The sequence below is a fragment of the Schistocerca americana genome, chromosome 5, assembly GCF_021461395.2.
Source record: "Schistocerca americana isolate TAMUIC-IGC-003095 chromosome 5, iqSchAmer2.1, whole genome shotgun sequence".
Classification (NCBI taxonomy): Eukaryota; Metazoa; Arthropoda; class Insecta; order Orthoptera; family Acrididae; genus Schistocerca; species Schistocerca americana.
In genome coordinates this window covers 519,553,581-519,579,799 of record NC_060123.1, presented here as the reverse complement: position 1 = coordinate 519,579,799, position 26,219 = coordinate 519,553,581, and the positions used below count along the sequence as shown (strand labels likewise).

Sequence of the window (26,219 nt, the reverse complement as noted above, 5' to 3'; positions counted from 1 at the left end):
AAATCAAATTTTTTAACTAATAGTTTTCGAAAAATCAGATGGTAAGTTTTTCATATCAGCCGGACGCCATCTCTTCAGCACAGGCATCAGTATTTGGTGAACAGTACAGCCATAAAAAAATCCGCCCTGATCACAGATGCTGAGAGAACATCTGTAGCAGCGAAAGCGTTAAAGACACTTGCAACATCTGTAGAGTATGAGAAAATATCTCAGAATGTGATGGACAGTGGTTCGCCTACCCTAGTACTTCATTTTTATGTGACATACTTCTTTATGGTGTCAACACTGCAGAAGGCTTTTCCTTTCCAGTCAGTGGGTCTACAAGGAATACTGCTTTTGGGTGTTGTATTCCCACTACTTTATAAAAGTCGTCTTATTTTGTCATTTAAGATTTGAGCTTGAGTGAGAGGCTCTTAACACTAAGTCATTTGATTCAAAATCTGGCTCTACTGTTTTTTGATTATATTGGATTCCTCTTTCCATTACAGACAAAATAAATGAAAAAACATGGCTGTAGCACCTGAGATAAATATATAAATAAATATCAGTGCAAAGACAATACTTGTGTACTCTTATTAACTAAATAAAAGTTCATGTAATACTACACAAGGCCACATGGGAGGGACACTGCACCACTAGTACTTCTAAAGCTCTCAAGGTGAAATACTGTAACCACCTCAAGGCCCCTGAGTGTAAATAAATCTTAAGTCTTCTCCACCTAAATTAAATTCTTCCAGTAGTTGCAGTTCTTTAAATTTCAATTTACTTAACTCCTCTTTGGTTTTATTAAGTTCCTCCCAAAGCTTTTGTACTTACCCTTCCGTTTTTCCTAAACTGTGAACCGTGGTGTACTGATCAATGAATCTATTGTTCCTTGTATCTTTTGAGTAATTAATTAATTTACCCGCTCCTAAACAGCTGTGAAGGTTGAGCCTGATGAAGCTGTTATATCCGAATCATTACCCACCCTGCTCTGATACATTTAACCACAGCTGCCTGTCTAAGGTTTGTTCATTTGTTTCTGTAAACTTTTATTCAATTAATTTTAATGGTTTCATTTGTTTTCTATTCTGACCTACCTCCTTAGACTATTATAAAACCCAATTTCTTACAAGATCACACTGTCAGTTTAACTCAATATGCAACTCCTCTTGTAAACCGGATAAAATTATTTGCAAGTTGATTATTTTTATTTATCTCTTGTTTCACCTAATGAGATTCCCAGATGTGCTGTCCAAGGCTAGCATTTCCGGTATCTATCTCTGTGACAAAGTTGCCACAGCAGTGGACGACACTGGTGTTTCACGCACTGCCGACATAACTGCAGCTAGCCAGCAAGTGATGATGTGGAACCGATGACTCTCAAACAGCCAATAGTTACCAGAATCATCGACCCTCTGGGTCATGGGCTCGCATTTAATTCTGCATCATTATTATTACCAAGTTATTTAATACTCATTTCTCAGATGCAGTATTACTAATGACTACTGCACCAAGTAATCTTCGCTGTTGACCTCATTGCCAAAAGCAACATCTTTGTGCACTGAAACTTATTAGGAAAAAAATTACTAACTAGTAGTGATCTGCTGCACAGAGAAAATATTAACAGCAACTGTGGCAAGCCACCACCAGTGTAGCCCCGCCCAGTAGCAATGCCATGCCCACTGTCATTCCACCAACATGCGCACACACGCACACACACACACACACACACACACACACACACACACACACACACACACACACACACAGAAACCCCATGTTCAACACACATGTCCCACTTTCCCACCTACATTAAACACATTTTCTGCTGCAGTCCTGGTCCTAAATATACTGTGCAACACATAACTTAAATAAAATGTTATGTTACGCTATGCCTCTTATGTTTTCACAAAGTAACACTATGTGGCACTATTGGTGAGTAACAATTCTACTGCTTTAAAGTTTTTATTTGTTGTTATCAAAACAAGTGCCACTGCAAAATTGACAATGCAGATTGTTTACAATGAGCATTTGAAAAAAGAGTAGAGAAAAATCAAACATCATCTTTAGAAAAGACTTAAAAATTAGTTTGCACAATTCCACCAAGCACCGCATGTTACTTTCCGAAGCATTGAAATCGAAATTGCGATGCGTATTTGTAAGCCAGTCATAGTTCATGTCACGTGATCTAGCCAGCCGATGACAGCGTATATTCAGAGCTTCGGATACGTGGTGTAGTCAGCCAATAGCAACATCACTGTTAAGTAATGCGAACACACGAACAGGAAAAGTTAATGGTTTAAATTAATATATATAATGTTGCTACAAGAAAAACAAAGCTTCACATATAATATTGATCTCTAAGGCCAATACGCTGCAAGAGAAGCTAAGCTTTCACATATAATGTTGGGCTTTTATGCACGTATTACATTTTAAGATATATCACACAAATGTATCAGTAAATTTTTTAATAACGACATAAAAGTGTGATCTTCTGGGCTATAAATTCTTCTAAGTAGCTCGTCATCAAAGAGCTGATTTTTAAATGAGTCCCAGATTCCCAGTGAAGTAGGCATCGACATTATATTAAGCTTTTCAACGTTGTTTAAGGATGTAAATTTCCTTGGGTACCAGTACTTTGTTACCTCATGTGGTATACACAACTTCTAACAAACACCGAACAACGCGCTCCAGTACACGGCCGCCAAATACATCGCTGGCCGCACTTCTCTGGGCTGCCCGCTGCTTCCATCGCTGGCCGTCTCCACATGCACGCTCCCTTACGTGGCCGAGAAATACATCGCTGGCCGCACTTCTCCAGGCGGCTTGCGGCTACCATCGCTGGCCGCCTTCGCGCGCGCGCATTTGTCAGTACACAGCAATTGGCTACGCCAGGAAACATTGCAATTGGTTTTCCCTGGAAAACAGCGACCCCAGCCGACGGCTCCATTAACTAGCAAGCCTTATATAAACCCGGCCGCCGCCGCAAACAACAGTTCTCATCGAGAAGTGCAGTACACCGTGTTCCAGCTGCTTGTGGATGACTCGCCGCACCACTCGAGGTTACCTGGTTGCTCGGCGGAAAATCTTGAGACTTCACTTGGAGAGACTGAACTTCACTGGACTTGGGAATAATTACGGGACGTGCACCCCACCATGCACATTCGGACATTGGTATAACCAAACTTTAATTCTGCATTACTTCTGAATGTGAGCCTGGGTAGACGCTTGGCTAACATAACTTTTAAAAAGTGATTTGTGATTTAATAAACCAGACTGAAGAGGTTATTGTGTTATTCCTGGTTATAACACCTCATGTCTGGTTCTTTGTTATGGCATAATGCCATACGTTCTAGGAGATGAAAACGTACACTTGAAATGCTCCGAACAGTTGAAACTAGCCAATAGTTTGAAACTAAACCCTTTGTTACAAATATATTGACTGCCTCAGCGGAACAGGTTAATAAAAGAAAATTTCTTCAGCAAACCGATAAAAATAACTTCATTGTTCTGCATGGCAATTAATGATTGACTGTCAGAAAGGTGGAAATAAAATAAAATCTGAAACTAATAATGTATTTTAGCCATCCGTAATTATGTGAATGTATTTTAATTCACATGACAGCTCCTGGCCAAAGAAATCAATTTTGTTTTCATTTGACGTGAGTGCAGTAGACAAAGAGGAAACAGCAAAATCACTGAATGTAACCACGGGTCACGTGGAGACTACCCGCTTCCCCATTATAACTCAGACTGCTCTGCGCATCAGACCCGTATCTACGATATTTCCGAACCGGGGCAATAGAAGATAGTGGCGTCCCTCGAGCGTTTGAGACAGGACGCCAAAAATTTAAAAAAATCGAATTTTGAAAAATACGTTCATTTTGTAGCGCACATCTTTCTGAAGACTCCGATACATAAAACATACGTGTCCGAGGAATTGTAAGACATGTTATCTGACCTTAAGTGTGCCAAAGTGCAGCGCCACACCTCTTCACACAGCATTCTTCTATCGCATGTCACTGTATTTCGAACGTGTATATTTTGTACTGGATTCCATCAAACTATATTCAAGACAGCGGAAATTAAAATGTCCTATGGTGCCTCTCCTGCTTCCAGTCTGCCGGTTTGACATCCTGCCCCTCTTTTTTTTTTCTTTTCTTTTTTTAAAAAAGAAAAAAAAACTTCAGAAAATATGCACACTTTATTCCCTATTAGCTAACAACTTGCTGCTTTGTGTGACATAAAATTAAGTATAGGATACATAAAGCGAGTAAAGAGAAGAGACAAACAAGACAGTACACATTTCTTCAATCCTTAGCTCCTAGATTTTTTTTCTGCCTAATCTTGCTACAGCTTTACATGGCGTGCTTTCCTTTCTGCGAAAGGATCTGTTACCTTATCAAAGTTTGTCAAACGTTTTGCTACATGAAAAATCGAAATGTCGTTGTCTAATACTGAAAAAGCTGTAATTACAAATAGGCCCAAGACTGGTGTGGTTTCTCGACCTGATTACCTGTATTTTGTCACTGTCTGCGAGATAAAACAAAATAGGGGTTTTAATACTGCAGCAATTGTAACACACGCCCAATAAACGAGACCGTTTTGGCAGAAATGGTCGTTTTTATAACATGGCAGATTATAATTCACAAAGTACCAATATCAAATGCCTATTAGGCCTACTACAAGCAAAAAGCTTTATGTTAGGAAATAGTTTTACACTTCATTCATACCCTCCAGTTTCTCAAGCATGAGATCGAAAATTAGTAGTGCGAAATTTTTATAGAAATTTGGAATCGTCTTATTCTTCCATAATTTGTTTGATGTCCCCGTTTCTTCTCCTTCCTCGTTCTAACAAACAATGTTGTCATCACTAGTTCCGTATCTATTCCTGCCACTTAACTTCACTAACTCTGCCAGAATCACCAGTTTAGTTATCCCGCCATTATTCTCCGGTTAGGCATTGTTACGTGTTTGTACAATGCGTTTTCCATGCTACTTCCAGAATAGACCTTAAAGCGGCTGCTAGCCGGAGACTGTAGAACTGGCCCTTGCTAGTATTGCGATCTGGCCAAAAATTTTATGTCAAAATTTCATTTTCTTGGATAGATTGAGCAGATAATACGTAATCTTTCTTACCTGTTATTCCTCTTAGTCGTTTATTCGCACTCTGGTAGTCTGAATCTATGGATTTCGCTGGTAATCGTAACAACACTCATCATTTGCAAACTCTATCAACCACATAATCAGACAGTGGTTGGCTTTCTTTTGTTCGGCTATACTCTGCTCAGCTCGTATAGCCCCCTTTGTCTGCAGGAAAGTGTATTTCTAGATGCGACGAGGATTCCACTGACAGAGACATCACGTACACTATGCACGCATTCACAAATCAACTTATGATTCATTCAGAAATCAACTCGGAATGTGTTCAACAATGTTCACAAACCAACAGGGACATGTTTCAAAGTCATACGAATAATCGATAGACCAACATGCGGTGGATGCTAGGCGCTTTGTGAAACAGTTTTGTATGAATTTGCCACCCCCCCCCACCCCCCTTCTAGAACTGGGCCTGCTGCGCATACAAGAATCTGGCAGCTTGGGCACGCCAGTAAAATTTTTCCCGGTAGCACCTATCTGCTTTTTTTTCTGTAGCCAGAAGCAGAAGGAGGTACTACTCAACTGCGCATGCGCATGATCCCACTCGTAACTGCTAAAACAAATCTAATGTTAACAGTTGTGACGTCATGTTATCGGAGGCAATTTGTTGTTACGAAGCATTGCATAGTCTTCCTAAAGCCTTTGACACATTTTGCTGTTGGCAGATGCTTGTACGAGCACTGTGTTCTGTTGTTGTATATGGCGCATTTCCTTTGCAATTTAAGTTTTATTTTAGTTTTTTTCTCTCGTTCACGTTTTATGGCTGCAGTATTATTCTGCAGTGGCAGGATACAGTAATATCCTTTGTTAGAGTATTGGTTCTTACCAGTCAAAGTAACAAAAATTTAACTGAGAACAAAAACACTGAAAAAATTCCCGGATTTCAAAAAAATTCCCGGGTTTTTCCCAGTTTTCTCCCGGATCGTAGACGCCCTATCCTGGAGGGAAAACGTCCTTTACACTGTCATGCACAGGCTCTTGCTGGCCCTGTCATGCCATGACCCAATAATTAGTTGTTGGTTTCTCATAACCATGTTGTTTGTTGAATTTCCTTTTAGAAGAATACCCTATTAGCCTATTTTCCAATGTTAATCCAGCAGAAACCTATAGTCGGATAGGAAGCGAAAAGCTATTTACAATTTGTACAAAAACTAGATGGCAATTGTAAGAGTTGAGGTGCACGAAAGGGAAACAATGGTTGGGAAGGAAGTGAGACAGGATTGTAGCCTGTCCCCAATGTGAGCAAGCAGTAAAGGAAACAAAAGAAAAATTCAGAGTTGGAATTAAAATCCATGGAGAAGAAATAAAAACTTTGAGGTTCACTGGTGACATGGTAATTCTGTCAGAGACAGCAAAGGACCTGGAAGAGCAGCTGAACGGAATGGACAGTGTCTTGAAAGGAGGATATAAGATGAACATTAACAAAAGCAAAACAAGGATAATGGAATGTAGTTGAATTAAGTCAGGTGATGCTGAGGGAATTAGATTAGGAAATGAGACACTTAAAGTAGTAGATGATTTTTGTTATTTGGGGAGCAATATAACTGATGATGGTTGAAGTGGAGAGGATGTAAAATGTATACTGGCAATGGCAAGGAAAGCACTTCTGAAGAGAAGAAATTTGTTAACATTGAGTGTAGATTTAAGTGTCAGGAAGTCATTTCTGAAAGTACTTGTATGGAGTGTAGCCACGTATGGAAGTGAAACATGGACGATAAATAGTTTGGACAAGAAGAGAATAGAAGCCTTTGAAATGTGGTGCTACAGAAGAATGCTGAAGATTAGATGGGTAGATCAGATAACTAACAAGGAGTTATTGAACAGAATTGGGGAGAAGGGAAATTTGTGGCATAACTTGACTAGAAGAAGGGATCGGTTGGTAGGAAATGTTTTGAGGCATCAAGGGGTCACCAATTTAGTATTGGAGGGCAGCGTGGAGGGTAAAAACCGCAGAAGGAGACCAAGAGATGAATACACTAAGCAGATTGAGAAGGATGTAGGTTGCAGTAGGTACTGGTAGATGAAGCAGCTTGCACAGGATATAATAGCATGGAGAGCTGCATCAAACCAGTCTTTGGACTGAAGACCACAACAACAACAACAGTTGAATGTGCAATAATATTTACTTTATTTTGTGGTTACACCTATACCACATTTTACTATTCAGTCATAAATCGCCCCCCCCCCCCTTTTTTTTTTACAAACTTCACAATATTTTCTCTAGGTCAGCATTCCACATGATTGCTGCTCCAACGCAGTTGTTGAATTGTCAAGCAGTTATTAAAATTTTTAAAGCTTCTTCATGACAAGTTATTGACTAAAGCACACCTTCACAATTGGCTGTTTCTGTTACAGATATTAGTACTTACCTTTGATATTTTCAGTTATAGTTTTCTACAATTACATTATTATTTTGAATTTGTTAATAACTTCCAATGTCCAAGTACTTTACCTACCTTCACTTCCTTTTTGTGGCCTAAAGTTTCTATTTTCTGCAGACAATCGTCAAAAGTGAATTTTGGAAACAGTCTGTGAGCCCAATGTTCAAGACGTTTCATCAACTGATTCAAATCTGATTTTTCAAAACCTTTACCACTGAACTGGAAATCTTTAAATGTATCTTCAAGCACTGCGATCCCACGTGGGCCCATAAGCCTAAAATAAAAATGCAATGTAGGATCCTTGAACATTTAAACTCGCAAACACTTTGCTTGAAATTATAATCTGGTACGAATTCATTGGCACAATCTTAGATGACAGACACTGCAACAAATCTATTAATTTAAGACTATTAACTAACTTTACTGATCATTTAGCATTTAATCAAGGTAAATGTAACAATTCAATCCATGAATGATCTCAAATATGGCACAAACATATTTTGGTTCTGCTCAATAACTATAACCTGATATTACATGTTAAAGAATATGCAGACCAAATTGCAGTCATACCAGAAATTGAAAGGAGAGGGAAAGAGAGAGAATACTAAAGAACAATATCTTTAAACTGTGTGCTTTTGGGTGTTCTGTTGAGTCCCCCCCCCCCCCCCCAAATGTTATGCACCATATTTTGACAATTCGCCCAGCCATCTTCTTCAGGTACTACGAGTTTTGTGGTTACATGTACATGCTGCCTGTGTACTTTCACTGCCTGTGTACTGAACAGTTGTTGGCCTCATGCTGCTACTGATACTTGAGTTAAGATTCCTGATATGCACTATGCCCTTAGATGCTCGTTTGTCTTTCAGCGCTTGTGCTGATATCCTGTGAAACGCAAATCCTAATCCTCTCGGTATTTTCAAGTTCTAGAGAATGTGACTGCCTGTGAGATTTTAATAAATCAAGTGCTAGCTCAAAGCATTATTTCAATTGTTTATTAGTTTTCTAATGTCTTAATTTTGACAGACTCATTAATTTTATTGAACCAGTAACGTTTTGTTTGCTCAATGATACTGGCCTCATCTTATTTTATTTCATGATTATATTAGAGGCAGAGCTTGGTGACAACTGATTTGCACAGTTGTTTCAATTTAACCAATGCCTACAGCCTGGCTCTCAATTTATTAAGATCTTGCCAGCCATCACATCAATCACAGTTGGAAATACTGAGAGAATTTGCATTTCATAGAATATCAGTGCGAGCTCTGAAAAACAAAAGAACATCGAAGGGTGTAGTAGGTGTTTGGAATCAAACGGTTCTAAATGCCACAACATATCCATTTATCCAGGAATATAATGTGGTTCACAGATTCCACCAACTGGTACTCAAACTAATAGTGTGTTTTACGCTTATTGAGTGAACACAAGCTCTGGTTTGGCCACACACACCACCACTTCCATTTCGCATGAACACTGACGCACTGCCCAAGATAACTGTCTGATTCTATCAGGGAAAAACTATATCATTATATTTTTTGTTATCAGCCAATAATATCGTAAACAGTCATTTCTCTCTAATTTAGAAAAATTGCATCTTACTCTCTCTCTTCATCTACACTTTCTAACATGTCACAGTAGAATGAATACACTAACCTTACAGGATTTAATTTTGCTTATGTATTTTTAACAACTCATTTTGTCTTCATCTACACTTTGGAATACATTACAATAGAATGAACACACTAACCTTACAGGATTTAATTTTGGTTGTGGATTTTTAACAACTCGTTTCTTCTTTGGGTCAACTGGAACTCCTTCTGGTGCAGTTTGAAGCTCTGGCAGAGGATTTTCTGAAAATTAAATGCTCAGTTTATATTTCTTGTTTTATACTTCATTCATAAGATCAACTGAGATTCTTAACAAAAATTCAAAATGCAAGTTCCCTCAGTACATGTTGGGATGCAGCGAACATATTCCCATTAATAAACCGCTATCAGATAAGTCCATAATAAGTATAAACAAAGTACAAACACACTATGAGTTAGGAAACTAATGAAGAAAGAGTAGCATGAATATTTCTGTGGTGTCACCTCCAGACACCACACTTGCTAGGTGGCAGCCTTTACATCGGCCGCGGTCCGTTAGTATACATCGGACCCACGTGTCGCCACTATCAGTGATTGCAGACCGAGCGCCGCCACACGGCAGGTCTAGAGAGACTTCCTAGCACTCGCCCCAGTTGTACAGCCGACTTTGCTAGCAATGGTTCACTGACAAATTACGCTCTCATTTGCCGAGACAATAGTTAGCATAGCCTTCAGCTACGTCATTTGCCACAACCTAGCAAGGCGCCATTATCATTTGCTATTTATCTTGTGATGCATGTACCGCCAAGAGCCATGTTCACCACTTCTGGATTAAAGTTAAGTATTCCAGCAGCTTCGTACTTTATTTGCTAGTCTCAATTACTTTACCTGTTCCAGACCTCACGCCAGCCTGCGTGAGCTTAAACGCGTGCCTTTCGGCTTCCTCATAGTGGCTTGGCTGTCTTGCCAAGTCACAACAATTTCAATTCGATGTCTATTGTATACTTCAGTGTTTATTTAATAGCAATGCAATTAATAAATCTTAACTCTCCCCTCTTCACTGCAAGACAATACAAACCGTCCCAGCTGGATATTCCTGTTGGCCAGGAGGACAAGACCACCTTGTGGTTCTGAATATTTTCACCACTGGGTACACTTGTCCAGTAGCCTGAAGGCATTATAAAAACTGAGTGTATGACAAAATCTATGTCCTTCATCAGCTCCAGTAGTTTCAGGATTACATACACCTCTACATCTTACACTGGAATGCATAGTAGTTATATCTGGAGGATACAGTCAGCCAATGTTTGAGCAACCAACAATATAAAAATTCTACTTCTGTGAATGGAAATGGACAATTGGATTTTTCTGAATTAGGAAAAATGGAATTGTTTATTTCCTTTAAATAAGCAAAATACACTGAAGAGCCAAAGAAACAGGTACACCTGCCCAATATTGTGTAGGGTCCCCACGACCACACAGAACTGCCACAACACAACGTGGCATGGACTCGACTAATGTCTGAAGTAGTGCTGGAAGGAACTGACGCCATGAATCCTGCAGGGGTGTCCATATGTCTGAAAAAGTACAAAGGGGTGGATGACGACAACCACTGGGCTTCATCAGGGGCTTCCTGACCCTTGGGCAGGCGGAGTCCTAGTAGGCTGTCTGTACTTTGCCTCCAGATCTTCTGTGGTATAGTGTGAGGTGTCTGCTTCTTCTTGTCTTTTTGTCTTCCTATTGCCCTTCTCAGGATTTATTTTCTTCTATACTGCCCGTGTTGCAGTAATCTGTGGCAGCCCATTACAGGCCATTCTTCACTGCTCCCGGTGTGGACGGCATGGGGAGCACCTTACTGCAATAGCTGCCCGATGGCCACCAGTAGTAAGGCGGTCAGCACTGACTGTGCAACTCTGCAGCATCTCGGCCAAGTGCGAGACCTTTTCGATTATTGCAGAGAGTGCGAAGACGGCTGCAGATAGCTGGTCTTCTTGCACAGCGGATGCTGTGCTTCGGCTCTGTTGCGGGCGGCAGCTGGGGGTGTCCACTCCTGCCGCCTCTTAACAAGGTGACGTCTTCTTTACGCAATTTCCCCCGGGGCGGGAGGGAGGAGTGTCAGAGCATAAGTCTAGGTGTGCCCTCTCAAGCATGTTTTCCTGCATGAATGCATCGTTTTCTGATGCCTCCATCTGTGGAGGCGGAGGTGGCAGCATCGGCTGCCAGCGTCGCCCTCGTGTTTGCCGGGCTCCTGGCCGCCTGTGCAAGGACAGCCAGGGAGCGGTCGGCAGTCTTCTTTGTTGTTTGCTCATGTTGGCGAACAACTGCGGCTTTGATTACTTAACAACCGCGGTAACTCGCCACATGTGGTCCGCCAGAGCTTGAACACTTGTCCTCGGAAGCAGACAGTTTCTGTTTGCATGGGTGCCTGTGCAATTTACGCACACCTCGGGCAAGAAGTCGTAACGAGCCATGTGGCCCATCCCCTGGCAGCAGAAGCACTGCACCAAGCCCCTCTCCTACTTGAGATTTTCAGTGGTGATCTTCATGTTAGCCACTCAATGCAGCTGGTAGAGTCGCCTGTTCTCTGGGACGTCAGTGGCAATCACCAGCAGAGAAAGCGACTCCCTGTGCGTAACGTGGGACTTGACTCACGTCACGTTGCGCATGCTGGAGTCAAGCTGCGCCAGTTCGTCTCTCAGTTCAGGTTCTGCCGGTGCCCTTCACGACGATTTTCAGTAGTCTTGCAGGGATGGCGGCGTGCGTGTACCAGTGCATATCCTGGTTTGACACCTCGCTCGTCACCTTGATGAAGTCCTCCGTATTCGCGACTTGCAATCACACGAGGATTCCTGCTGCAGCTTGCACCATGAAGTGTGCACTCGTCCACTGCTTCACGAGCTGCAGGAAGCCTTTATAGTCTTTGGCCACTTCAAAGACTATGGGCGGTGGATGTCGCTGCGACCGTCCGGCAGTGGTGCCTAATCGAGAAGCAGTCACTTCTTCTTCTGCTGAGTGGCCAGTGGCCTTGGTCTCCATCTGCTTGGGTGCTGTTGCTTGCTCCGACTTCTCCTCGTCTGTTAGCGTGCTGTAGCAGTTAGCAGTAGCTGTGGGCGGCGCGGAAGGTGTCGTCCTGGGTCTGGCCGCCCACCAAGATGTGACGGTAGTCCATGTTGCGCCTGCTACGCTTTCATCTGGTATAGTGCGTCTTCTGTTGCCGGTAGTTGAGACAGCTAGCTGTGTCTTCTTCTTGGGCCTTGGGTGTCTTTTTGGTGCCATTTGGTGTTGCGGAGATTGGTCGTTTGCGCCACTCGCCATCTGGGCGCTGCAGCGTGCTGGCCATCATCCTTTGTGCCCTCTCATCAGCCTGGAGTGACATGAAGGAGCATCATGCACTACAATATAATCTTCTCCAGAATCGTCATCCAAGTCGAGGTCCGATGGCGGCCGGGTCGTTCTAGATGGCAGGTCAGACAAAGACATCGGGTGATCACGCTCCTTCGAGAACGGCTGTCTGCCACACCAGCATCTCCAGTCATCGTAAATGGGGGGACGAATGGGGCTGTTGACCGAGCAGGCTCAGCCAAACGGCAATCCGCTACACACATCACTCTATTCTGTGCTCCTCTGAACTCTGGACGCACCCACGATATCTCTGCTTGCTGCTGGAGTGACACACCTCTTCTGAACAGCACATTGCAAGGCGTCTCAGATATGGTCAATAATGTTCTTGTCTGGAGAGCAGCGGAAGTGTTTCAACTCAGAAGAGTGTTCCTGGAGCCACTCTGTAGCAATTCTGGACTTGTGGTGTGTCGCACTGTTCTGTCGGAATAGCCCAAGTCAGTCGGAATGCACAATGGACACGAATGGATTCAGGTGATCGGACAGGATGTTTATGTACATGTCACCTGTCAGATCCATATCTAGACATATCAGGCATCCAAACCACTCCAACTGCCCATGCCCCACACCATTATAGAGCCTCCACCAGTTTGAACAGTTCTCTGCTGACATGCAGCGTCCATGGATTCATGAGGTTGTCTCCATATCCATACACATCCATCCGCATGACACAATTTTAAATTGGACTCGTCAGATGAGGTGACACATTTCCAGTCATCAACAGTCCAATGTAGGTGTCAAGGGGCCAAGGCGAGGCATAAAGCTTTGTGCCATGGAATCATCAAGGGTACACCAGTAGGCCTTCCACTCCGACAGCCCATATTGATAATGTTTTATTCAATGGTTCACACACTGACACTTGTTGACAGCCCAGTACTGACACTTACAGCAATTCGCGGAAGGGTTGCACTTCTAACACATTGAATGATTCTCTTTAATCCTCGTTGGTCCGATTCTTGCAGAATGTTTTTCTGGCTGCAGTGATGTTGGAGATTTGATGTTTTACCAAATTCCTTATATTCATGATACACTTGTGAACTGGTGGTATGGAAAAATCTCCACTTAATCGCTACCTCTGAGATGCTGTGTCCCATCGCTCGTGTGCCGACTAAACACCATGTTCAAACTCACTCAAATCTTGATAATCTGCCAGTGTCGCAGCAGCAACAAATCTAACAACTGCGCCAGACACTTGTTGTATTATACAGTTGTTTCCAACCGCGCCATAAACTGCCTGTTTACATAACTCTGTATTTGAATATGCATGCTTATACCAGTTTCGCCACTTCAGTGGACATATTCCTTAATCTTTCTCTACTATGGACCCTTTATTGAAAAGTTGGATATTGTTTCCCTTGAAAAGTTCCATATTATTTCTATTTCAAGGAAAGCATTATTATGTATCATCATCATCATCATCTGAATACTTGCCTGAATTCCCACCTGTAGGTAGTACCTGTCAGATTAGAAAGCATGTTCACATTCTGGTATTTTACCTCATTATGTTTTGAATAAATGGCACACTTTAAGTGAGACAAACCACCAATAAATTCAAGGGTAGCAGAGGAGGCTGGTCCGATCCACTCTCCAGGAAGTATTGCTTTGAAAGAGTAAGACACTGAGAGACCGGGTGCAGCGTGGAGCCAGATAAAACACATGGAAGGACCAAGAAAGTTTTCTATTACGCATGAGCAACAGCAGTTTTGTAGCATCAGTGAACAGAAGAGGAACAGGCTCCAATGTAAAGATGGTGGAAGAAATCGACTGCACTGCCAGAAATTCAAACAAATGGTTTCTGCAGTGGAAAAGCAAAAGCGAATGTCAATACTCAAAGAGTAGAGACAACTGAGACATTGCTGAGGACGCCACTCAGGGAGACAAGTCCGTGAAGAACTGCCATAGATTGCAAAGTCGCCGAAAAAAAGGAAACCTGGGATACCTTGTGGGAGATAGCCATAAAAGAGTATGAAGGTTACCAGTCCTCCGGCAGGTGTTGTAGGCTCTCTCCAAATCAAAAAACGTGACCACAGTCTTGTATTTCTGCAGAAAACCATTCGTGATAAGATGGTCAACTGCAGAATGGCACGTTCAAAATCCACATTGTGCAGTGCTTAGTAGATTGCGAGATTCGAGCCACCATACTAGCCGGCCATGAATCATATGTTCCATAATCTCGCGAACACAGCTGGTGAGAAAAAGGGGCAGTAGCTGGAAGGAAGGTGTTTGTCCTTACCAGACTCAGGTATGGGTATGACACTGGCTTCACGCCAGCATCTGGGAAACGAGCCATCTGTCCAAATATGACTACACGTATTAAGGAGAAAATGCTTGCCCACGAGAGAAAGGTGCTGCAACAACACGAGAGAAAGGTGCTGCAACATCTGAATGCAAACATCATCCGGTCCTGGAACTGAAGATAAAGATGAAGTGAGAGCATGATCTAGATACCTCATAGTAAAGATGACACTGTAGGATTCATGATTCAGAGAGGAGGTATCACCCACTTATCCTGCACTTATTTTTGATGGAAGAAGGCGGGATGATAGTGGGTGGAGCTCGAAATCTCTGTAAAATAGCGACCCAAGGTATTGGAGATAGCCAATATCAGCACCTGAAATTGGGGAATGAACCTTGGTCCCAGAGAACCAACGGAGATTGCCCCACACAACAAGAGGAGTAGAACTGTTAAAAGAATTAGTAAATTAAATCCAGCAAGCTTTTCTTCTATAGTGAAGAATGAGAACACTGCACATGCAACTGTTTATACCAAATGAAATTCATCACTGCAGGATGACGGATAGAAACTCAGAAAGCACGTCTCCGAAAAGTCACAGCACGCCTCAGTCCATCAGGGGACCAGAGCACGGTGTGGTAAAGATGAAGTGCGAGGTATGGAACATTCTGCAGCGATAAGGATAATGTTTGTGAGGTACTCTACCTAGTCATGACAAATGGGGGAAAATGTTGTTTGCTGAAGGTCGCCAAGGAGGAATAGTTTCAGTCAGCCTTAGAAAGCTGCCAATTGGGTTTACATGTAGGTGTGGCAGGAGTCAGCAAACAGATAGCACATGGGAAATGGTTGCTCAAGACGTGTCAGAACGGACCACTCAAAACAACAGGCAAGCTGGGCAGTGCAGAATGAGAGGTCCAAATGGGAATATGTATGTGTGTGTGTGTGTGTGTGTGTGTGTGTGTGTGTGAGAGAGAGAGAAAGGTACATGGGTGCTCCAGTATTCAGACAGATGAGATTGAGTTGATTGGGGTCAGCCAAAATGGCACCACTCTTACATGTTCTGCAAGAGCCCCAAAGAGGTTGGTGTGCATTTAAGTCACTGAGCAGCAAAAAGGGGTGAGGGAGTTGATCAATAATCTGGAGGAAGTTTTGCCCTGCTGACACCGAAAGACGGAGGGGTGCAGATGTTGCAAAGAGGAAGGGTGAAGCGAGGAAGAATAATGTGGACTGTAAAGGCTTGCCGCCAAGGGTTCAGTGGTGTGGTTTGACAATGAACGTCATCCCAGATGAGCAGCCCAACTCCCCCATGAGGCAGAATGCCATCTTCGGGGAGGGGAGGGGAGGGGGAGGAAGGACGTCAAACTGTACTAGAACAAAATGTGAGATGTTAAAGCGGTTGCAAGGACGCAATTTTGTTTCTTGGAGGCAGAGGAAAAGTAGACACGGCGATTCCAATAGCAGTCGCAATTCCTCCATTTTGAATCTAATCTGCAAACATTTCATTGAGGAGAATAATAACGGGGAAAGGGGAGGAGGGAACAAATTAAGGGTTGTCACCTCGGCAACTGACAAGTGCCAGCCTTTAAGACTCAGTGGTACAGGGTGCAGAAGCTGGAAATTCCTGTTCCATGAGATCTACAGAGGCATTGGCATTCTCATTGGGCCTGCCTGCAGATTCCAGGGCAGAAAAACAGAAGGTGGTGCGCACTGGCAAAATGGATGTCGGCCGGGTGGGAATATAACACAGCGACATTGTTGAAGTGAAACTCTGTATCAAGCAAGGAGAAGACCATTAGCCTTTGTTTGATTTCTTAGAGCCTTTGCAGTTGACATTTGAAGACTCGGATTTTTGTTGGCTGAAGGGACATAAGAAGACTTAGCAGGAATATTCCCTTTGTCCCTTCCAGCCTGACAGTTGTGTAGCAGGTGACTTCACCGCCAGAGGCAAAGATTGGGTGTCTTGTTGCAAAGCTTGAGGAGGAGAAGGAGCAGGGATGCTACCATTCATTTTACAACTGCAGTGCTGAATTTGAAGTCACGAGCAAGTGTGGTCACATCCTTCATGGAGCAAGGCATAGCAAGAACAGTACTGTAAGTACCAGATGGGCTTTTGACTAGCTGACAACTTGCAAACAACGGGATAAGGTACTTTTTCCTTCGCCCAGATCTCCTGGACAGCCCATTTATCAAGATACATCAGACATTCTCGGAACGAGGCTACATGATCGTTACTGTAATTGATACAGGGGGGAGAATGTGGTGAGAAATTGCCTGATGAGCATCCCTACAAGTAATATATCTGGCTGTGTTTCGACAGGATATGCTAATAGGATTGTAACGCTGAAACTGGTAACAAGCACTGAGTTTGGAATGTACGATTGGACCATGATGCCTTCATAGCCTGCTTTGATCTTCAATCGGAGTGCTACTCGATCAAACATCAGAAAAGGAGTGCATGTAAGCACTAGTTTGCATCAACTTTCTTCATTACCCAATGGACTGCAGTGACGCCCTGATCAGAGAGTTAAGTTTGGATTTCTTCCTCAGTCAGACCACCGAGCAGTCTAGTGTAAATAACACTATGCAAAGAATTGAACATTCAACAAGCCCCGACACAAACAGGACAGCCACGCTGGAGCGACGCTGCGAACAGTTATTGGGCTTCAAAATCACAACTGGTCTCCAAATACGAAATCCCATTACGTAAATGATAGCCAGAGTTCACAGGGCCTGCAACTGTATCAACACCTTTCTGAATATAGGAGGATTAACCGTAGCAAAGGACTGACCTCCTTCAGTATGTGATACCATGAAGAACCGAAATGCAGCGGGGAGAATCTTTGAATGTTTAGCCTCATTCCATTTATGTTTAGTAAATTTAGACTGGGATGCTGATTGGTTCATTGCAAGAAAATCCTCCATAACTGCAAGTGTGTCTGATGGTGTGCTCCTTCCAAATGGGGGTCCCCTCAGAGGGGCACTCACCTTATGTGATTATTTCCACCTCAGGTAATACCTCCCGAACTCTTAACAGAGGGACCAACTAGCAATCACCCCTCCCTGGGCCTGCCCTGCACCAGATGTTACATATGAACCCTACGTATCAACTCGAGGATAGGAATTACTCGTTACCCAGTCACCTATTATGCATCAAACACATGGGCCAGTCATCAAGAGTGCACAGGGAGGAAGAAGAAACAAAGAGAAACCTCAAATGCTGAAACGGAAGAAGGGTACGAGATGGAGAATGAACAGAGAAAGAAAAAACAGTTGAGGGACTGCTCTGTCAGGCTACTAAAACTTCAGGACACATTTCGAGAAATATCCCAGACATGTTCCCCAAGGGAGGGTAAAAAGAATAGCAGTATGATAGAAACACAGCCCGGAAAGGGAAAAGGTGTTGCTAAGGCTGGGGTCCATGACAGCCAAGTATGAACTCACCAGAGTTGTGAGCTCCCTGGGGGTAAAACTGATCTGACAGTTGCTGAACTTCACATCAGACAATTTCCTCAGACACGGGAATGAGAAGCTGCCACAGCCTTTGGTCTATCACCTAGCTAAGATTAAGGGTGGGTTGCTGATGAACTCATTTATGCTATCCAACTGAACTAAAATTTTTTATCACTGTCCAACTGGCAAACAGCCAATAAGATTTTGTAACACCTCAACAGAAGGACTAACACATTTCTACTGATAGCAGTGACAACACTATACTGTAAAAAAATTTCAAACATACTATTTCTAACAATGGAAAGTTAAGAATAGAAAACAATAATAAGGAAAGGACAGATGGCTACTCACCATGTAAAGAAGGCGTTGAGTCACAGGCTGCTGGAGCCCTTTTGTGACAGCGCCTGACTGAGTATGAATCTGTTGGGATGTGTGGTGGGGGTTGAGAAACAGTGCGATGTGGGGAGTGGGAGGGATAGTAGGGGATAAGCTGCAAACACCGTGCCACTTTCTACATGGGTGTGACAACCATTAAGCTGTCTATCCACATAAATGGCCACTGCCAAACTGATGTCAACAGACAGCTGGACCACCCAGTTGATGAACATGCTGACCAAATGATGTTCTTCACTTTACAATTTCGCCTATGGCATCCGGATTCTTCCTACAACAAACTCTTTGTTCTTGTAGCCCTCCTGGCTTAAACTTTTGCTAGTCCCTGTCTCTCACCTACGTATCCCCTTCCCTTGTTCCCACTCCAGTACGACATGTCTTCTGTCCCGCCACCAATGCACCTTTCTCCTTCTCTACTACTCTGCTCTATTCCCCACCCCCTTCCCCCCAGCACAGCAACTCAACACTGCAACAATTAACAGCCCTATCTTGTCCTAACCAAGTCTTAGTACACTCTCACCAGCAGCACTAGCATCTTCCCCCACATTTACCCTGATAGTCCTCTTAATACCTTCCTCTTGCTTCCTTCTTATCTATTCCAGCAGACTGCTGCATCAGCTCCAGCACCCTGAGACACTGCCTCTGTGTGTGTGTGTGTGTGTGTGTGTGTGTGTGTGTGTGTGTGTGTGTGTGTTTTCTACTGCAAAAGAAGGACTTTGTTTGAAAGCTTTATCATTTTACCAACCTTTTCATTGCACCTGTCTGCGACTCAAAGCCTCATTTATGTGGCGAGTAGCATCTATCCTTTCCAAACCTATTACTTCTGTAAAATACGTAATTCAAATAATGACAAATGCGTTAATTAACACCAACCTTCAGTCTCAGCATGGCCATCCTCCACATGATTTTGATCATTATCACTGCCTTCTGCTTCTTCCTGTTCCTCTAATTCGACTTCTACTATTTCTTCAATAGTTGTTGGATCACCCAGTAAATCATCATCATCATAGACACTTGAAGACATATTTTAATTTTCCTATGAACAAGAAAATACCATTTTTATACATTTAGTGCAGTATGATCATTCAGTATACAGATATAAGTTCTCAAGAGCCAATGCTAGGAACAATGAATGTAAACAGCAGATTTGCTATGGTGAAACTTTTAAATGAGAAAATTGCTATACATTTAACTTGGTTAAGCAATTAATAAATTTTATATCTAATAATGAAAAAAAAATATAAGCCAACAGAGTCCTCCCAGGAATTCAGTAAAATTCTAAAATTTTCTCCACTTGTAAAGAATGTCATAAATAAAATTACAGCAATTGCATCTTTTATTCCAAACTAGAATTCCCTTCATGATCTTGTCACATATTTTATTAATGTTATTTCCCATTCATCTTTGTGTAATACAAATGAACAATTTCTGCTGCACAACATACACAGCAGCACTGCCCTGGTACTGACCATGTCAGAGTAGAATTTTTTTTTTTTAAACACAGCATGATGCGAAGAACACATCTCAGTGGATAAGTTATCTGTCTGAAAGTACAAGTGCTCTTCCCAAAGGCAACAGCAGTTACAGAGGCTAAAAACTCATGACTATGGTTAGTTAAATCTGTCTCACACGGCCTCAATGCCCCCCCCCCCCCCAAATTACACAACCGAAACTTGGTTTGTTAGAATATTAGTCACCACCATTACATACTTAATATTAAACTGTTTACAATTACCCAAATGTGTTTTTTATAAATCAAACTTTTTAACACTTACCATACCAACTGCTCATAAAATCAATGGAAATTCAAGGGTGGAATAGACACTGTCCTGTCACATTAATGTGACTAGCAGTCAAAAGCCTGAATAAGCACTTTCAGCAGTGTGGACGGTTGCCAAATGTGCAGGAAATGTCACTGAGGCTCTGGAAGGTACCAAAAGGGATGCGGAGCCATAACGACTCCCGTGTAGTGGCCAGCTGCACTAGGTTTCTCAGTTGAGGATCCATGTTGTGAAAAACCCAATTGAGGCAGTGTGAGATTAAATCTGGGGAGTTTGGTGGCCAGGAGAGTATGGTAAACCAAGTGCTCCACAAAAAATGCACGTACGCTGCGAGCTGTGTGTAACATTGTATTTTCCTCGCCGTAGATGCCATCATGCCAAGGAAAGACAAACTGCTTGTAGGGGTGGACATGGTCCCCAATGATAGATACATACTTGTTTTGATCCAGTGTGTCTTCCAGAATGTTGACACCACCCAGGAGCATCCAACTGAGCGTAAAATGTGACTCAGCTAAAAAGGCCTCCTGTCGCCACGCTGTGGGCGTTCTGTTGCAGTACTGGCATGCAAATTCCGGTCTTCTACCCCAATCGACAGTAGTCAACTTGGTCGCATGAACCACGCACCTGCTATGGATGCCCATACATAGCAACATTAGCTTAATTGTAATTGAGGAGACATTACTGGTAGCTCCTTGTTTCATATGAGTGGTCAGATGCACATCTATTCGCCATGCAACTCTGTCATCTATGGCCTGTGGTGCACCACAGTTACCTTGGCACTAGTTTTGGATAGTGCCACTTTGCCACGTATGGTACACTTTAAACACAGCGGCATGAGAACAGTTTACAAACTTAGTCATTTCATAAATGCTTCCTGCCTTGGCCCGAAGGCCAATGACCATGTCCTTTTGGGTATCAGATAAATTGCTCCACTTCTGTATTACGACAATGACTGCTCTGTTTTCTGCATCCCCCGACACACTCTATATAACCTCCACTGCTAGCACTGCAACCTCCTATCTGTGAATGGTTATTGCACACTGACATCAAACGTAGGCAGTGGTCACATTAATGTGACTGAACCATCTAATTATATTACGACACTATTTACCAATGAAGAGGTACTTAAAAGCAGACAGTCACTTAAAAGTATAACATTTTAAGCTTTCTGAAGTTGTGAAGTACCTTATAATTGACATGACATACATCTTTGTAGTCTTTTAAATGAGATTTGACTTATCAACATTTGCACACTATTGACTGTTTCACAAGGGGGAAATATACAAACATTCTAGGACAACCTGTCAAGTTTGAACTGCTATACACAGGGCACAGTCTTAGCATTGGTAAAAGAAGTGGGTTCTGGCTTTTGGTCGGCACTCTGCATACAAGCGATCAGATGAGAGAGAGGTCGCTCCTGGAATTAAAAAAAATCAAATCAAGATCTGGGAATCTTGCCTTCTCCAATCCAGCGCAAAGCCTAAAAAGCCATCAAAATCAATCAGCTTCACTGAAACAAAATGACACCCTGCCATCATTCAGCACTAACACCCCTACAGTTGCAAGAGCAAACCTTGTAAGAGTTTCAAATAGTAACCTGGTATGTTCATACCTTGCATAAAATACATACGAACTTATGGGGGGGGGGGGGGGTCACTATTTAAGTGTTCGTCAGCCATGATACCAATATTGCAGCAGTCAGTCAATAAGATTCACACATTAAACAGTCAAGAATGGTGTGAGAACCTTTTAGTTTTACTTACAAGGGGACCGTACATACTTTCCCTCACCAATTTGATTCATATTAACAGGGTATGTGGAAATTAACATCCGTATAAAGAAACATGAAACTCCCAATTGTTTTCAAGAAATTCAATTTAAAAAATTTTAAATCATGTTTATACATTTCATATGGTCACTAGTATTCAAGGAATCCAGATTCCATAGCTGGCTGAGTAAGTGCTTCGTTTCAAAACATGAAGTCTGTGGATCGAATCTCGCTGCTGGTAATTGTTACTGTTATTATTATTATTTTTTTAATCCCCAAGTAATTCTAACAAAAGATCTATTATGACTGCGTAAATCATCAATACTTAAAAATTCCTTCATTATTTTCACTTTTATCAGCATCAGTAATAAATAAAATAACCATGCCGATTTGACTGAAAGTTCTTGTGTATCCTGTTTTTATTTCCAATCTCCTTATGACAATTTTTTCTACTGTTTTCAGGATGAATATTATGAATCTTTAAATTTTGATAATATGCATAGTCGTAGAGTGTGTGTGTGTGTGTGTGTGTGTGTGTGTGTGTGTGGGGGGGGGGGGGGGGGGGGGGTGTAAAAAAAAGTGCTGGCAGGCAAATTCAATCCAAGACCTAGCACTTTTGAAACTAATTGCTTAATTGTTTGGCTGCAGACTCTTTCAGTAGCCACAACCATACAATGAAGATAATCATGCGTAAAATTTTCAAACTCTATATTCTCAAGAGCAGTCGAGAGTTGCGTCTTCTTGTTTGCATACTTTATGTCCGAGTCATGCCCTACAACCTTGATAGCATTGGACTAGCAAACCTGCATCCAGGATAAAATTGCAATTAAAAATAAACTTTAAGCCTCCAAAGGAAATAAATAATATGCTGATGATGACACCATTTCACGCTAACCATGGAAAAAATCTTCATGTTACCAATGCCTATATACAACTATGGTATTATATGGAGGAGAGATATTAGGGATGTTTCAATAAATAGGGTTATGTGTGGAGTTGAGGGTTGGACCGAACTTCGTGTCATTAGATCTTAAGTGAGGATTACACGTTCCTTTTAGTGCGTTACACAATTATGCAGAACTGAAAAAACTGCCTAAACTTGCTACCCTCACTCTACTGCAGCATACTGTGCCAAACCAAAGACAAGTCTACCTTTGTGCATGAAAGTGTATACCACTATAGACAAATGTTGGTAAGAGAACCTGAAGCATTCACTATTAGGTGCATTTCTAAGTGGTGAAGACATCTGCAGCTGTGTGTTTCACAGCTCCCATAGCGCACTGACTAATTTCCAAAAGGGTGAAGACAGAATATGGTAACTTGTTACTAAGAACACAAAATTGTTTTAACTGAGAATATGGATTGAAGCTGTGTCTTTCTGAGGTCAGAACTAAATATTACCACAACAGGAACAAAAGTGATATAGCATTAAAGAAAATATGCCGTTAAAGGAGTTTAGGCCGCAGACGACTGGGGAGGAAATTAAAAAAAAAATAAAAAGTCTGCATTCATAGTACTGCGAAAAAGATATGCCACTGAAACCAAAAAGAGAAGTGGTGCAAGTAGAGAGAACATGTACGAGGTGTGGCTAGAAAAAAACCGGACTAGTACTGGTGAAACAATAAAACGAATGCAATAAGGCTGAAAGTCGCGTGGCCTGTCACGTGACTCTCGCTCCGTCTACTGCTCGAGTTTCATCTGCCTTCTGCACTCAGTCTGCCTGTGGCGTCTGTTTTAAGTAGTTGACGTTTTGTCTGTGCGTCGGAAAATGTTGAGTGTACAGAAAGAACAGCGTGTTAACATCAAATTTTGTTTCAAACTAGGAAAATCTGCAAGTGAAACGTTTGTAATGTTACAACAAGTGTACGGCGATGATTGTTTATCGCGAACACAAGTGTTTGAGTGGTTTAAACGATTTAAAGTTGGCCGCGAAGACACCAGTGATGACACTCGCACTGGCAGACCATTGTCAGCAAAAACTGATGCAAACATTGAAAAAATCGGTAAACTTGTTCGACAAGACAACAAGTCAACTCCTGTTAACTCAGACACTGCTCTGATTGTTAAACGGCGATCTTGTCGAACAAGTTTACCGATTTTTTCAATGTTTGCATCAGTTTTTGCTGACAATGGTCTGCCAGTGCGAGTGTCATCACTGGTGTCTTCGCGGCCATCTTTAAATCGTTTAAACCACTCAAACACTTGTGTTCGCGATAAACAATCATCGCCGTACACTTGTTGTAACATTACAAACGTTTCACTTGCAGATTTTCCTAGTTTGAAACAAAATTTGATGTTAACACGCTGTTCTTTCTGTACACTCAACATTTTCCGACGCACAGACAAAACGTCAACTACTTCAAACAGACGCCACGGGCAGACTGAGTGCAGGAGGCAGATGAAACTCGAGCAGTAGGCGGAGCGAGAGTCACGTGACAGGCCACGCGACTTTCAGCCTTATTGCATTCGTTTTATTGTTTCACCAGTACTAGTCCGGTTTTTTTCTAGCCGCACCTCGTATGTATCAAAACCATAGTTTCTTGACAGTCTTCAATTCACCAGTGGCATGGAATCTCATAGTAGCTGTTAACTTTTAAGAAGTAGTAATTGCTTTCCTCTTCACAGTGTCCTGCTACCTTAATTTCTGTTGCACAAGCTCTATTAGAAAGCAATAATTATCCTCACTTATTATCAATTAATTTTGAAATAAGTACTCATCCTCTTAAAGACGTTATTTTCAAATGAATGTCCAGCTTCCCCTCTCCTCCCACCAGCTCAACCACTTTTTCACTGGTCATGGCTGTTTTCTTCTTTTTGTGTTGTTCACTGCCACAGCACATAAAGCAGTGCCTGTAGAGAAAGCAAGACCTGCTGATTTTCTTTTAGCATGTGACACAATGACAGCTTTCTTTCTGTGCCTGCAGTAGGATCTAGTGACAGATACTTTGTGGTACATCTATCTACACACAACTTCTCCCGTTCGCTTCAGCAAGTGCACGTTTCAAGAAACATGTCAGTGGGCACTAAAGCAGAAACTCTGAAGCATGCACGCATCAGATTGGTGTCGAGTTTGGTGCTACAGAACCACATCTACAAAGTATGTCTATCAAGGAACAATGCTGTCTTATGCCAAAAATGATATGAAATTACTTGGTGGTGAGGCACACAAGAAAAATCAAAATAGATTAATTGATTCTATTGTGGATGTAATATAAAAACGTATTGATGACTCAATAAATGTATTAACAAGTATAAACATTTTGGGAAGTGGAAGGAAAATACAGTAAGACCTCAGGACAAAGACAGGAAAACCTAAAAATAAATAGTAGTGAACAATGGAGGTCACTGTTCAGTGTTCAAACTGCAACATCAGATGACACACATCAGACAGGTAGTTTCTCTGATGCCTTCACAGCTATACCTGTGCCAAGGCTTAAATTTACAGTGGCAATATACACTGTATTTTACAGACTCTAAGATGCACTTTTTCGTTTGAAGAATTGCCTCCAATATTCAGATGTGTCTTATACTGGAAATTAATATAAAAGTTTCCAGTGTTTGATTTACAATTCCTGACAGTCTTAAAAATGGCCATATATCTGATGGCATGTGAAACCTATCCCTATCTGGCAACACTGGTATCAACTGGAAGCAGTAGTGCACCAATGTGACAGTGTGGGGATTCACAAGATTGCTAAAACTAACTGCCTCCTGCCCAGCCATCACAAACCCAGAACAGTGTCTAACCTATGAAGCATCATTGTGGCCTACGGTTCCAGAGAATTTGAGTTGAAAATGATACGTGTTATCAGTAAGAGTATTATATTTTTGTTAGTAAAATGGAAAAAAAATAAAAGGTACTCAAATGATGTGGGCTATAAATTGAAAAGTTATAGCATATGCAGAAGAACATGAAAACAGAGCAACTGAGCAGCATTTCAACCCTCCACCAACAGAAAAAAATCATTTGTGATTGGCACGCTAGTGAAGAAGATCTGAAAAAAATGAGGAAGACTAAATGTGCAAACAGAAGACTGAATGAAAAATCGCCAAAACTAGAAGATGACGTATTGAAATAGATTCAAGGAC

At 42.0% G+C, this 26,219-nt stretch overlaps 1 protein-coding gene across 1 annotated transcript in view; it reads right to left on the bottom strand.

The window, feature by feature from the left end:
* The window catches only part of LOC124616059 (TIMELESS-interacting protein), a 63,103-nt gene that overhangs the window by 16,610 nt on the left and 20,274 nt on the right, over positions 1–26,219 (bottom strand). Inside the window, exons 2-4 of the mRNA XM_047144293.1 lie at positions 19,455–19,617; positions 9,268–9,370; positions 7,599–7,797 (exon numbers count right to left, since the gene is read on the bottom strand). Coding sequence (XP_047000249.1) covers positions 7,599–7,797; positions 9,268–9,370; positions 19,455–19,605 — 453 coding nt within the window. The 5' untranslated portion in view covers positions 19,606–19,617. The remainder of the gene's footprint in view (positions 1–7,598; positions 7,798–9,267; positions 9,371–19,454; positions 19,618–26,219) is intronic.